The sequence below is a fragment of the Neolamprologus brichardi genome, chromosome 20 (genome assembly GCF_056152115.1).
Source record: "Neolamprologus brichardi isolate AB-2024 chromosome 20, ASM5615211v1, whole genome shotgun sequence".
Taxonomy (NCBI): domain Eukaryota; kingdom Metazoa; phylum Chordata; class Actinopteri; order Cichliformes; family Cichlidae; genus Neolamprologus; species Neolamprologus brichardi.
This window is the reverse complement of record NC_142123.1, coordinates 28,904,087-28,919,212: the sequence shown is the minus strand read 5'-3', so window position 1 is coordinate 28,919,212 and position 15,126 is coordinate 28,904,087. Positions and strand designations below refer to the sequence as shown.

General features: G+C 39.6%; 1 protein-coding gene across 4 annotated transcripts in view; it reads right to left on the bottom strand.

The window, feature by feature from the left end:
- Positions 1–15,126, bottom strand: part of acap3a (ArfGAP with coiled-coil, ankyrin repeat and PH domains 3a) — a 71,488-nt gene that overhangs the window by 2,916 nt on the left and 53,446 nt on the right. Inside the window, exons 11-24 of one of the 4 annotated variants that reach the window (XM_006794032.3) lie at positions 11,001–11,113; positions 9,701–9,752; positions 9,304–9,404; positions 8,487–8,598; positions 7,909–8,117; positions 6,695–6,764; positions 4,852–4,946; positions 4,540–4,757; positions 4,353–4,442; positions 4,088–4,189; positions 3,777–4,003; positions 3,548–3,657; positions 2,993–3,103; positions 2,841–2,902 (exon numbers count right to left, since the gene is read on the bottom strand). In XM_006794032.3, coding sequence (XP_006794095.2) covers positions 2,841–2,902; positions 2,993–3,103; positions 3,548–3,657; positions 3,777–4,003; positions 4,088–4,189; positions 4,353–4,442; positions 4,540–4,757; positions 4,852–4,946; positions 6,695–6,764; positions 7,909–8,117; positions 8,487–8,598; positions 9,304–9,404; positions 9,701–9,752; positions 11,001–11,113 — 1,672 coding nt within the window. The remainder of the gene's footprint in view (positions 1–2,840; positions 2,903–2,992; positions 3,104–3,547; positions 3,658–3,776; positions 4,004–4,087; positions 4,190–4,352; positions 4,443–4,539; positions 4,758–4,851; positions 4,947–6,694; positions 6,765–7,908; positions 8,118–8,486; positions 8,599–9,303; positions 9,405–9,700; positions 9,753–11,000; positions 11,114–15,126) is intronic. The other 3 variants (XM_006794034.3, XM_006794033.3, XM_035909166.2) reach the window with 3 other exon arrangements.

The following is a 15,126-nucleotide window of genomic DNA, read 5'->3' as shown; positions in this document are numbered from 1 at the left end:
ACTGTTGTCGTGATTTGGTATTATATAATATGGATATTAACATTTTCCAACAATATTCAATGTTACATAGTCACGTATACTGGGTACAGAACTTTAAAAATAAGCAACTGGGCTTCAGTGGACCTGGGCATCAGCCACCCATGCAATATAAACTAACAAACAATATAAGCCTAGGCGTGACACATCTGATTACCATAAACAAACATTTTAACATACAAATACTGTATATACAGTAACATGGTAGTTTAGAGTGACTTATCAAAAACCTTCCAGTGCAGTTTCTCCTAAAGAATAACTCCACCAACAAGTGATTTTTATATCATATTGGGAACATTAATATCGTTCTGTGTGGTTGTGGTGTTAATCCCCCCCCCCAAAAAAAAAAAATCTATATCCAGCTTAAAAAAATACCATCTGCCTTGCTGTTAAGCATAATACAAAAAAATACTGATTATCTATACTGAAATAGTCATTGCACTATGGCTCTGAGAGTCCTGTCATATATTAAAAAAATTAAAAGTGCATCATTTTGCGTTTAATGAAAAATAAAAGCTTCACTTAATCAATCTTTTAATCACTACGCAGAAATAATTCTCACATCATTTTCTCTCCATTAAAGTTATTGCAGCTTCACAGTTTCCCCTCATGAAGTTATTTAAATAAAGAGTTCCTCCACTATTTTACTCTTTTATTAAATGATGGAGGTTAATTTTTGAAAAATTGATTCAGTTAAAAACAAGTAGGAAAGAGAAACTGGCTGAACCCCCCTGTGGCTGGTTTTTTTTATTATTACTGGTAAACAAACACATGCTGACTCCTGAAGGGTTTTTCCTCCTTTGGTTTCAATATTTATAAGATTTCTTTCATTTTAGCATATTTATAATTCAACCAATTTCCTATTACAGTGGCTCTTTACGCCATGCTAACTTTCAAAACATAGTTTTTCAGCATTTAAATAAAACTGCTTCCCCTAACAGCTATTTTGCTGCTGAACCATCTTCAACTTGCTGGCTGACCTTAAAACGTTTATATCCATCAGCTCATTTGCATATGTGAGGCTGTGGATGGCATCCTGTGTACCATTTCACACTGTAGAGGTGCAAGTTTCTGGTTTGCTAATAAGATAAGAAGCTACCATATTAACGTCATAAGACCTGAACTCTTTCATTGCATGCATTTTAAATTTCTCTCTGCTATTTGGGCTGATTCGACCTGATGAATGTAAAAATAAAGAATTATCTTTTTACCTGATTTTGGTCTACAAGGGTTTGATATCCACATATGAGGACATTCGTTTTAAATGTTGATAGAACAGTGGCAGTATAATGTCTTTGTAAGTGGATATCAGGCCCTTGTAGAGCAAAGTTTAGTATAGTTAGTTAGTAGTTAGTAGTATTTAGTCTAGACAACCCAAAATGTGATGTCCACATATGTGGACATATGGGGACTGCAGGTCCAGGAGGTTAAAGTTATGGAAGTCTGTGGAACTCACAACTTTATAGGCTCAAACTATAGTTTCAAGTAAAATTGAGTAAAACTTGCATGCAGTTAATGTTGTACATGTTGGTTATTATTCAAACCAAAAAACTCTATATATGACTTGTTGTCTTGACCTTGAATTGGGAATAATACCACAATGGTATTAGAAACCAAAAGTTTATAACTATTAGATTGTGCATAAAACAAGCTTGGGCTTGACAAGCAGATCAGATTTTCAGCTTTAAGTAGATGGCGACCATGTTTTCAATCTGCATGTGTGGATTCAAGTCCATAAGATAAAGCACAAGTCTAATGATCTCCATTTGGTAAAGTTTTGTTTCTGTGTACAACTCGTGGGATTTACACACTGACAACTGGAGACATCATATGTAAGTTGTTATTCTTACAGTAGTACATCCTAGTTCACTTTGAGGACACATGAATAGTTAGTGGTCTGTTAGTTGAAAGGTCAGCATTCACACTGTGATCACAAAATTTACATGACCGGCACCCTCACTGATAGGTCTTAAGATTTCACACGTTTTGCTGTGCTGTGCTTTGTTTTAAACAACTTCTAAATTCCTGGGAAATCTTTAAAAGAAAGTATAGTGTGTAAAGTTAGCATATACCAAAGAGCCACGTGACAGACAAATATACAGATATCCTCATCACTTTGATCAACATCATCATTTTCCATGGCACACATCTCTAATACAACACCTCCATGTGTCTTGGGTAGTTTTGCCATGTCTACTAGAAAAACTAAAGAGGCTTTTACTTCAGGAACCAGACGTGTCTAAAACAGGGAATCCCACAAAATATACACCCCGACCACATGATGAAATGAAACCTAATACTTTTGAGTTCTTTGGTTCAGAGCTCCCTGTATCCTCTGAAACCCTCAAACAAAGTCCTAGATTGGTCCCAAATACTCTGCTGATGACATTATTTAAAGTCCACTCCCGGCCTCATAATAACTAATAGATTTCTAACGTTTCCCTGGCAGTGATTTCTCTGCCACACCTGGCCAATTTATTTCTGTTTTTGGTCCAAACTGACATCGTTAAAAGTAGATTAGGAACACTGAGTTCCTGTTAGAACCTGAGAAGGGAGCGGCCGGCTGCTAGGTTTGCGGAGAGAAACATGACAGATGTAGAGAAGAAGAAAATTGGGTAGTAAAAAGTCTTTCAGACGAACATGAAGCCTAAGATCCCCAAACATGTGTCTTCATGCATCTATTGGCACCCCCTACATTAGTTCAACCTGACCTGATTATTATGAAGCTGCTATATTGAGACAGATAAACTCCTGAATGCATTTCTTATACTGCTGCTCAGTGGGGCTGCTGATTGGGTATTGACCTGGCTGTCCAAAGGGTCCTTCTGACTCCCGCATCTCATCGTTCATCCGGGCAAGACGCAGCCTGAAGGAAAAAATGAGAAATCAAAAAGAGGACGTTAGTTATTTGAAAAACACTTAATGGACTCTATAGTGCGTAAGTAAAACAACATACAGCGTGACTATATCTGCGTTGGCTTGCTGCACAGCTATACTCAGCGGATCCTGGCCATCCTCGTCACCATCGTTCTGTGTAGCTCCTCGTTTGAGGAATAAACACACCTGCCTGGAAACACAAAAGAAAACAAGATCAATTATAACCAGACCTCAATGGTAATCATTTTTTAAAATATTTCAACCACAAGTTAGTTCACGTTTCTTTAACACTGGATGTATCTGTAAACGTAAGGAAGGTTTAGTCTGTTTCCTTGTTGCAACCGGGGGCCGTGCTTTGAGAAGCCTGGCACTATTGGAGTGAAAATATGATTTATAGCCACGTTCAGTCAAACAATGGTTTTCCCGGGAGAACAACAAGCCTGAACTTCTCATAAAAGGAAAAGTCAATTCTTTTAAATCACTCATGCATGCCTTTTAACTAAGTTTCCTGCACGAGGCTCATTGTCCTGGACAAGCTTAGCATCACTCCAACAAAGCTCGCTTTACTGAACTGTAAACCATGTGTGAAGTGGTTAGAAATGCAGCGGGGAGAGTAAAACTCCTCATGACTCACCCCGTGTGTCCCAGATACGTGGCATGATACAGGGGCCCCCTCCCTCTCGCGTCTCTTTGGTTGACGTCAGCAGCGTTCTGGAGCAGAAACTCACAGGCAATCAATGAACCCTAAAACAAAGCAGAAGTGAAACAAAGATGTTTACATTGGATTATGTCATAATCAGATTTTCTGTCTAATGAAAGACCGATGTGAGAAGTTTCCAGACCTCTTCGGTCGATTCACTCACCCCGATCACAGCCTGTATGAGGGGCGTTTTTCCTTCGTCTTCCTCGTTTACTAAATTGACATCAGCTCCATGAGCTAGCGCTGCAGCCATGACGGGGAGGTTACGAGCTTTCGAGGCTTTATAGAGCAGGGCTCCGGGATGAAGATCCCTTAGGTCCTCCAGGTCTGACGTCTCTGGCTCGGCCTCCAGCTCAGCCTCTCCGCTCGAGTCCTCGGACACCTCACACTCTGAGGACAGCGTAGCAAAACTCAGCAACAGCAGCCGCATACAAAAATAAAAGCAGCTCGTTACAGTTACTCTCCTGGACTCACCCTCCTCTGTGACGCTGTCCACTACTGAGCCAAACACCAGGATGTCTGTGCTGCCGTCTGTACTGCCTCCCAACCCGCTGTCGCTGCTCAGACCTGCCGGACCGGGAGGCGCCACAACATGGACACATTAGTCACAGCTGTCTCTTTCAGAGCGATTAGTGTCATTTTAATGGTGCAATAGTGAACACACATTCCAAGCTCTGTATTCCCATGCTTTACAATGTGTGGTACAAAGGTGTGAGTGTCACAGTAGGGAGTTGCTTACTTCGAGGCCCAGATCCCGTATCAAAGTAGGAGAAGAGGGAGTCCAGCTCATCGGGACAGAACAGAGATTCTCGTCTGAACTTAGCAGCTGCTATGAGATGAACAGAAAGAAAGCTTTTATATGGTGTCTAATTTGTATGAAAAACACTGGAAAAATTCATCGCTAAGCTGCATTTCACCTGACATACCTGAGGAGAAGGTGGAGGGGGAGATGTTTCCAGGCTCCTGTCGGTATCTCCGCCGTGTTTTGGGCACCGTCGTAGCGCTGTTGTGTCTTCGGCATTTCTTCACACTCCACCGCCGCTCCGACTTCCTCTCCCCGTTGATGAGTATCTCAGTGGAGCCCAGCTTCTTCAAGAATTTCTTCTCTACATATTTTGCCTTAATCCAGGCCTCTTTTTCTTGCCTGAACAAAACCACGTGACATACGACTTTTGATGTTAGTGCCTCAAAGGTCACATGTTTATAGATCAGATTAGCTGCGCTTCATCAGTTCTCACCTTGAGCTGGATGGTAATGGTTTCTTCAGACCTTTTTCTTGGCAGGAGCCTTCATAGATGTGGTTGATGACGCTGTTTCCGAGTTCACACATCAACTACGAGGAAATATGACAATGATTAGGAACTTAAAGTAATAGTTTGATAGTTTAGGAAATATATTGGGCTTTTTGCTAAAGGTTGAGATAACCCAGATCACTCCCTTGTCTTTTTGTAAAATATAAATGCTTGCTAGCTTAGCATAAGAACTAAAAATGGAAACTGCTAGTTTATCTAAGCTAAACAAACTCACCGTTGGTTTAACATTTCTGTTTTTAAACTAATTAAACAAACATAAAGCTCGTATTGGTTTCAGAGATACATTTTGATATGCATTTTGTGTATTTTGACTAGTTGCCTTTAGACCACAGTTAGGGCTGTGCGATATGACCAAAATCTCATATCCCGATATAAGAATTCTATCGTCCCGATAACGATATAAGTCACAAAAATGTAACATTTTCTGTAAATTCTGTGGATCTCGGGCAGCTCGACTTGCGTGAAGTGTTTCCTGCTGTGCGTCATGTAGCTGGAGTCGAGTGTTTTAACCAATGCATGAAACTATACATTTTTAGACACAATTTGTAAAGGCCGCCGTTTTCTTTGTGAGTATTTATTACACGGCGTGCTGCGGGGATATACCTGTTCTAACGTTTGAGTCTAAGGTTTATTTTTTAGCACCTGGCGGCTCTTTTTTAATTCTCATACGTAAATAATCTGCTCTTTCACGTGATTCAGTTTATTTTGAAAAGTCTCAACAGGATCTTGAGCTTTATTGTGAAAGGTTTATGTGGTACATAAACAAGCGGACACGCAATGCTGTTACCGTCGTTGTTGCTAACGACAACGCATAAAAACAGCCGCTTGTCCGTCCGTAGTGTGGTTATATTACATATAAGAGAAAGAGAGAACTTTAAGAAATTAATATAGCCACTACAGTGACCATCAAAACCATGAAAACAATAAACGTAAACAATTTATTTTGCGACACCACAAAACAAACGATAGCGTAAAATGAAACAATAGGCGTTTTTATATCGTCATCCGATATATATCGTTATATCGAACAGCCCTAACCACAGTTAATATAATTCTATATTTTTCTGTAATTTCTTAATGAATTTCAACTTTTGCCTTCTTTTCATTTTAGTTTCCAAAGTGGAGTTTTCAGTTTGGTTTATAATATTTAGTTATAATAGTTTTTATTTGTTTTAGTGTTAGTGACATAGAAGCTTTTTTTTTTTTACATTGATACATTATATACAATATAAAGTGGGTTATTTTATAACAACGTATTATGTTACAATATAAATACTTAAGTAATGGTCATGTAGATATCCCATTCTCAAGAAACATGTTCATAAATTCCTGTATTTTTCTCTATTTTAGATCATTTTATCAGTGCAAACTATCCTTTACTTTTATAAAAGTCTTATTATTGTTTTTATTTCAGTTAATTCAGTGTTTTTAAACCATTTTTTCCACATAAGGTGTTCATTTTAGCTGGTTACAAGGATACTGCTTTGGAAAAAGCCAAACAAATAGGTTCCTCTTTAGTCTGACTTATTATCATATCTTATATTTTTAATGTTTATGGAGGTGTGCATGCACGACGGTGTTTGACTGTTTGTCCGTTTGAACAGGTACACTTGTGTTTAATGTGTGATTTCATCCAAACTGTGAAGCCTTTTGTCACAGTAGGTTTTAACAAGTGCTATAAGACTGTGATATCCATTTTTCATCTTCAGGTTATTCTAGTAATGCGTTAAAAACTGCCCCATGGCTGTTTAGCTGAGAGTAATTGTACCTTTAATAATTCTGGTTCCCACGAGTCCAGCGTGAGTGAGCGCACCTTTGAGCAATGAACTCCAAGACTCCTGCAAGAGAAACATATTCAGAGTCCAGAGATGTGCTGTTGATGTTCTGTAGTCAAACTGTTTAGTGCTTAAAGGGGAAGAATTTCACTTTGTTGGGACTGTAAAGCAGCAGATGGCGTCCAGCTCGAGTAAACAAAAAGCAGTTTATATTCTTCTAATATGAAAAGATGCACCATGGCGTTGTGCGGTGACCTGATTTGAATCCCGGGCTCCTAATGTCATGCAAATCACTGTCTAGTATCTAGGCAACTGTTGCACGTTACAAAAAAACTGCACTGAGCTACAAGAGGCCACGTCTGATCTCTCTGTGAGAAGAACAGTCCAAAGGAGGAGCATGAATATTCAACAGGTGGACACACACACACACACACACATTCAGAGAGGGGATTTGAGATTACGTAAGCAGTGAAAATTGTGGCTGCAAAATAAACAAAACTCCCGAGGGATCGGACGCCTGAAAACGACCCTCAATGACGCCACAGTGTGATGTAATGAAACAAAAGTGCAAAGGAAGTGTTTATCTACAAACATGGTACCTCCATTCAGCAGCATTACATCATATCCAGCACTGAATTCAGCTATTCAAAGACTTTTCACTCTGTAAAAACTCTCACTCAAGGCACGACTGATCCAATAAGCAGTGTCCTACACTTTAATCTCTCAGCAGCGTGTGTGGCAGAACGTGCTCTCCCAACTTTAGCAGGCGGCTGGCACCTCTTCCTGTCCTCAGAGCCAGCAGCCGCCACACAGCACGAGGCAGGTTTAGAGGAAGCACTCAGATTCTTTAAGTCCACCCTAAAGATGCTTATCGTGCTTAATTGTGCAGTTTGACATTGAAAGGCTGTTTTTACACTCGTCTTCTATTGGGAGGTCAATATGACTATGATGACCTTCCCTTTAACGTGACACTAGCAGACTCCAATGCTAAGCTAAAAGTGACAACCTACGGAAAATATGACAAAAACAGCCCAGGACTGTGGAGCTGCTAGAATACTATCAGACAAGAATGAGTCAAGCTTCCTCTTCCAGAGGACTCAGTTCCCACGTGTTTACAGACTGTAGTTAAAAGAAGAGGAGATGGTATAGTATAGTAAACATGGCCCTGTCCAAACTTTTCTGAGAATAATGCAGGCGTTTTTTCTACCTGTGGATGCCGGAGCACTCGATGCACAGCAGGATGCCCAGGTTGATTGAGGCCCAGCGAGGGTCGGCCTGACCGCAGTCGCAGCACTGCTCGTTTCCCGGCAGACACTGGATCCGCTGCAGGATGGTCTCGCCCCGGGCGCTGCGCTCCCGTGGCTCACTGGCTGAATCAATGCTGCTTGTGGATGGAGAGGCTGTTCTGTCCAGATGCTACAAACAAATGCTATCGGTTAGGATGGAATTTCATTCAATTTTAGTGAAACAAAGTATTAATTGTTATAAATTGAGAGGGAGTATGTGGAGTTGTGTCAATGTGAATTAAACTTTACAGATTAAACAAATGAGATAAAACGTTAACAAGTTTAAATATCCTAATAGGAACATCTGCTACGACTGGACTATTTTTTTATAACAGGTATTTTAGTCTAGGGCATTGCAGCATAATTTATTAACTGATCATAGAGCAACTGTGGGTGTTAGATAAATAGATTATAGTGGAATAAAAAGTACAATATTTGAATAAAAACATGGAAAAACATCTCATAAACAAGCATTTTTTCCCCATTAATTTTGACTCACCTCTATGTAGTACGTGTCTGGGCTCTCTCTGTAGGCTGAAGCGATGCTAGCTTGAACAGCCTGAATCCACGATTGTCTTAACTTCTCAGACTCAGCCTGAAGCATACAGCTCCTGAAAGACGCCCACATTATATTCATGAATCAGAAAAAGGATTGTTGTAATATATTTATGATTACCTAAAGCACAGATTAAGAAAGAATAAAGTAAAACAAGCCACCCCCTGATGCTGTACCTAGGCACAGCAGTGATTTGAACAAAGCAGTCAATATTTAATTTATTTTTTATGTGAGTTTAAATTTAGAGATACTTAGTAAATTGAAACTTTGTGATAAGTAACTTTAAAATTTGAGATATGGCCTGAATTCCTGTAATTATGACTGAGGTAGGATCTAGACCCTTGATGACCCTAAACTGGATGGATGGATAGGATTGATTGTTGTGCAATCATTTTCTCTTTCAGCTAAAAAAGTCTCACATAGATGCGTGCTAATTTTGGCCAAGGTTATTACCAAGGAACAACTTCTGATGGGAAAAATCTAATCCCAATATGGTGACTTCTGGCTCTAAAAAAACAACATGGTGGCAGCTAAATTACTATGTTGTGGCTTGAAAATGCAAAACCCAGAAATCAATGGGTCACTTTGCTACAGTCTATGATTATTACTAGACAAATAAACATGACACAGACACACTTTGACTTGGTGGCGTCTCTAGAGGAAAAGTTACAGGATCACCATAGTCAGACCACAGTGATCTGAGCCATTGATCCCAGTATGGTCACCAGTTTATCATTATCATGGCATCGTGCTTATTTACTTGGAGGGGGAGACGACTTCAAAGCAGAACCTCCTCTCGATGTCCTCGCATGGTTTAACAGAGCATAGCCGGAGGTCCTCCACTACCACCGTCAGAGAATCCTGCAAACACAAAAACATCTTCTCATTCCTGCTATCTTCAACACAGAAAACAGCCATTTTCCTTCTAGAATATACATTTCTCCTGACCATCTGTTGGCTCCCCCTGAGGGTACACTGAGACCTGAGAGGTCAAGTATTCAGGCTAAAACAGACAGAGCAGTTTTTATTTTATGTTTATTACTCTCTGACCTGCTTAACGTGCATAATTCAATGTAGATCACCATAAACAGCACTACTAAACTCTCACAAGCCACATCATCCCTAAAGAAAGCTGACATGGACTAAAGTGGACTTACTTTGAGCTTCTTCTGATAGACCAGCTGACTGTTTTGTATGGAGAACCACCGTCTAGACAGAGGGAGAGAAATAAAAACATTTGAAATGGGACGCATCACATCATCACAACCTTTTTAAGGTATTTTACTCTTTATTAGTAGTATTATAAAGTTTCTAAAGTAGGTCACCTCCTCTGTTTTTTGGATTATTTTTGGTATAACTGACTAAAATCACGGAGCCAAACAAATCTTCTGTTTTATAAAGAGATTCTCTAAGCCTTAAGAGATACAGGACCTTGACATATGGTTAAAAGCTCTGATCCCAGAGAACAAACCTTTGAGCTTCGGCTGGCTCCATCAAAGTTTGGTTGGCTGCTCTAACATATTCATCCCTCTATGTTAATAAAATCTTAATAACACCATGAATTCACCTTTAACAGCTTCTGTCTCTCCTAATCTATCCTTTGCTTAGGAGAAAGAGTCAAGCAAGCCTCCAGCAGGTCCTGGTGATGTATTGACGTCACAGTTTGCGTGATTAATGCATTATGCATAGCATGAGCTAGAACTGGTCCCCACTGAGGACTCGGTTAAATGCAGAGAACACATTTCCCTACATTAATAAAGGATAACATAAAACATTTACCATGTATTTGTTTACAAATGTATTAACTATGACTATGCATCTAGTCTAGAATAATTTTTTGTTCCTTCTGCTTCAGGTTTTGCATTAAGAAACTCTTTAATGGCCCATCGATGTTAAAGGAAGGTGATAAAAATGTATCTTCAAGGCTCTTTCAGATTTTATCCTCTTTAATTGAATCTGAGATTTTACTTTATAAAGACAATTCATTATATTTTCTAAATTATGTAATTAAAATGAACTACTAATAAATTCTAGTACTATTAGTAAATTTTCTTTATTTCTACTTAACCTTTTTCCTTCATGTAGTTCCTGCCTATTATGAAGTATTCTATTGAGCAATATATTGAGCCTGCTTATTAATGCCATTTTGTTTGGTTGTGTTTATTGTTTCGTCCATAACTACTCGTTTTTAAGACATTTTCCTAACTTTTTTTTTACTCATCATTTCACCAAATTATTTACTAGAACTACTTTCGATAAGTTTGTCATTTTTGTGACTTAAAATGTTCCCTTTAAAACTTCACTCGGTTTTCAGAGTACCGGGGTTACCCTGGTAACCAAACTTTTCTTTATTGCGTGACATATTGTATAATGAAAGTAAAACTGCTTTGTCAGATCTCTTTGAAAAGGAGATGAGGCTCACGTAGCATAAATGTTTGTGTGGATTTTTGTAGTTACCTGTTCCAGGTCTTAAACGCATTGCTGGCCCTCTTGAACAGGTAGCCCTCCATCACCACACCATTAGGAGCATCCACGTTAAACTCCACCTTCGATTCGTCATAGGAAAAGTCCTGAAGGAGAAGAAAGGCAAAATAAATCCTGTCTGTCACAGATGGAAGCCAAAGGCCTATTTACTGCCGGCAGGGTGTCGTTTTAACCTGTTAATGGCCAAATGAGGAAAACCAAACATTTTTCTGTAGTGAAGAGGCTGCATCTGAGGTATTCCTCGAATACCAGCATACATACTGTATATAAACCATCTGAATCATCATAACTCGTGTGATGTAGAAATGGTCACGTGTGAAGCTGCATGCCTACAACCTCTGTGGCACATTGGGAACAGATGTGACCGTGATGCAGATTATTACATAAACACAGTGATTCATGTGAAATTCGCCTTCAGCCTCTTTCATGACTGCCTTTACTGCTGGCCAATGGAAAACAAAAGCAAGCAGGTATGCAGGGGTGAAGGCCAAGTCGAGGCCCTGAAGGGTTGGAGGAAGAAATCATTTAAACTTCAGTGTTTTGGTAACCTACATTCTTAAAAGTAATTTCATATGCAGCAGGACAGAATATTAACTTATCCAGTATTAAATTTCAGCTTTGCATGCATGCAGCCCGGAGAAAATAGCAGACCTAAGCGTCCCAGCAGAGCGGGTTTTAGGCTGTTTCTTGTTCAAATGTAGAGAACACATGAGCGTCCCTTCAAACTACTCTGCTGTTTCATAACAACGGGGGATATGCACACCATTAGCTTCTCGCTGCTTGTTTAAATAATAGAACAACTTGCTGCATTACACACATCCCCGTTTTGAATATATACACATGAATGAATTCCAGAGCAGAGACAGGGACTTTGAGCGGAGTAACCAAAAACTCATGGACGCTCATAGGAAACAAAAAAAACAAACAAATGCACTTGAAAACTTAAAAATGAGTCATTTATAATCATTTTGTACGCACCTCCTGCCTAAGCTTCAACAAACAGTAGAAATAAAATCTGTCCAACTCCCAAAACTTTCAAAAAGGACTATACATGAGGAGTCCTTCAAAATCTTTCAAACTCAAATCTGTTGCTTTCCGTTTGCAATTAAAGTAAAAACTTTTACTCCTTTCAGTATTATCTAACATACTTAGTTATATTATATTTACAGGATAACAGTTTTCCACAAGAAAGACATCCTTACTTTCAATGTAATTTTCAACCATAGTTACATAGTTACATGACAATTCAGAGTGGACAGTGACACCCCAGAACCCCCCCATTTAGCCCAGCCCATGCACAGACAGAGAACACTACAGGCATTGATATCACGGAGTCACAGTCTGCTGCAACCAGTCAACACAAATCTCGGCTAGCACCTGAGGAAACTATCACATCAGCAACTCTTTAATATGAAAAACCCATCATGTTATTTCTTTCCACATCCTCCACCACTTCTCCAAGTTTAATGAAATATAGTCAGGTAGACTTACAGCAACTTTATTAAACAGAAACAGCAATGAAAACATACCTTTGATTAGGCTTCCAATCAACAACATGCCAGAAACCAAAATGAGATGACAGAACAAACCTGCTACAAATGGATGATGCAAAATTCCCACGCAAATCCACAGTTCAAAGTTTGCATGAATTGAAACTTTTTCTGCATGACTGCATTTTCCTGTGCACGTCTGCCACTGTCTATTGCTTTACATTAATACTCATGTACGCATGTGTTACTGAGCATTATGACTCAGAGTTTAATCGGAGACTGTGCCAAGAGACAGCTATGTTAGAGAATAAATAAGCTAGAGATAAAGGGAGAAAGCGACAGGATGTTATAGCACAAAGCATTTACCAGCACTGCTTCCTTTAAAGTAATAGAAAACAAGAATAAAGATGAATAGTGTGCAAAACCACCCACCAAACTACGGTCGAACCGGCAAAAGATCTTCATTCTCAAACGCTTCGAATGCTCCAATAACATTAAAATGCACATAAAAAACTTGTAAAACGGCTCCTGAAACGTGGATTCCTCAGAGTAAAAGCATGTCTGTCTCCGTGCTGCAGCTCTCACGCTTTGTGCTGCTGCAGTCCGATGAGTAATTCCAACACTGACATGTGTACCTTCCACTACAGCCACCTGCCTGCCACCCTGTGAGCCTCCAGATTATGGCTAATTACCATACAGCTGCCAATGTATCCCTGGCAGGGAGGTGTGGAGGAATTGCGGACTTTGCTATGCTGTCCTGTAGCTGCTCTTGACCCTCCAAAAATGCAAGTTTCAACTCCCTAAACACACCTCCCTTACTGAAGAGGACCCACTGAGAATCCAACAGGCAGCCAGCCAAGACCCCAAACAAATCCTACAACTGAAGGCTTGATTTACCGGCCACACTGACAGCAGCTCTGCCCACTTAAATCCCAGAAATGTAACTGATAAGCCAGCGAGAAATCAAGTCGACACAGCTTACCTGCACATCGCCGCACGCTGGAGGAAACACTGAACAAGCTCTGCACTCTGCAAGCTTTCAAATCCACAACAAAGATCATCTATTTTTAATGAAGCAACGTCACACAGACCAAAAAAACCCATCAGTGAATTATTAAACAAGCAGCCGGCCTCAAAGTATTACGAGCAAATATGTAAACTGATGTGGAACAGCAGGCAGGAAAAAGAAAAAACAGATGGGAACGCTGGATGATGAAGACACAGTGTCCTGATACTTCATCCACCTGCTGCTGCTGTACGCAGGTTGGTGTGCAAACCTAATACACCAAATGGTGAGCCCAGTTGGCTGTAGTGATTACACAGTCATCACTCATCTGCAGCATCCTTCTGTTCTCATTAATACTACAGTCTGACTGCTGTCATACCTGTAAGACATCTGCTTAGCCACTTCCCACTAATCCTCAACCAACCTGCTTGGTTCTTTCTACAAGTTTCCTGAACATCCTTTAAAATACTAAACTGATACTAAACAGTCTCCTGGAACTGATCTGTTATGCCAACATGAAGGAAACAGCCACAACAAGACAACAACAAAGAACAGAGCTGGTCACACATGGTCAGGTTAATGCTTTAATTAAACAATGAGCTTTAACAACATCCTCAATAGCAGATGTTGATGGATTAGCAGCCACCTAAATCCCTGACTGGGCTATAAGAAAACTTTCCTGTGGAAATAAAGCTTCTCCCCAAATACCTGGAAATGTGTCTAATGAGGCCTGAGTGTTTTGACATCATCTAATCTGAGAAAGGAGAAAAGTATTTACACAGAGCAGATCTGGGGCACCTATTGCTTCAGAAAATGTTAAACGGGACAAAAAAGAATAGCCATTATTGCATTTTTTGTTTGGAATTTTAATAAGCCAATAAGTTAAGAAACAATTCTGTTTTTTTATTTAACAAGCTCTCAAGGAAAATATCATTTAACTGGAGTGACGTAACCAACGTACAGAGGAAAATATTTCATCATTACTAAATCACAAACAACCATGTGGAACACCTCATAATTAAAATAAACTTGGTGATGCATAAGGGGCAGTGGGTAGAACTTAGTTACCTAAATCTAGGATAGTAGGCAGAGCTTGGACAGGACTTCTCCATTAAACCTGTGGTTAAAAATGAATGGCTCTGGCATTTAGCTATCTGCACTGTGCAATGTGTACCCACACAACAATAGTGACAGTTATCAGTTGGAGTACTTTTAACTCCCTTTCTACCCCCCAGTTGCCCCTTTGCCCTGTGTAAGTTTACACAAAGTTTATTGCACATGTTCAGTGTGATGAAGAAGAAAAGAGACAAAATGACAAAGTAGGCCAATACTGATCTAAAAGCAGCTGACAGTAAAAGAGGCTGAACATCCTACAGCTGCAATACATCAAATCATCAAATGAGCTTCAGGGAAACTAGACATTAATTATAATGTGTATAAATGAAATAACCCAGGGAATCAGTAAAAAAAAATAGAGAAGCTGACTGATTTATATTATACTCGAAAAGCACATTCTGTGGTAAAATGTTAGACCGGTGTCTATTTTAGTACACCACCATGATCTCTCTGCAGAGGCCCATGTAAGAGACAGGTTCTACATAAG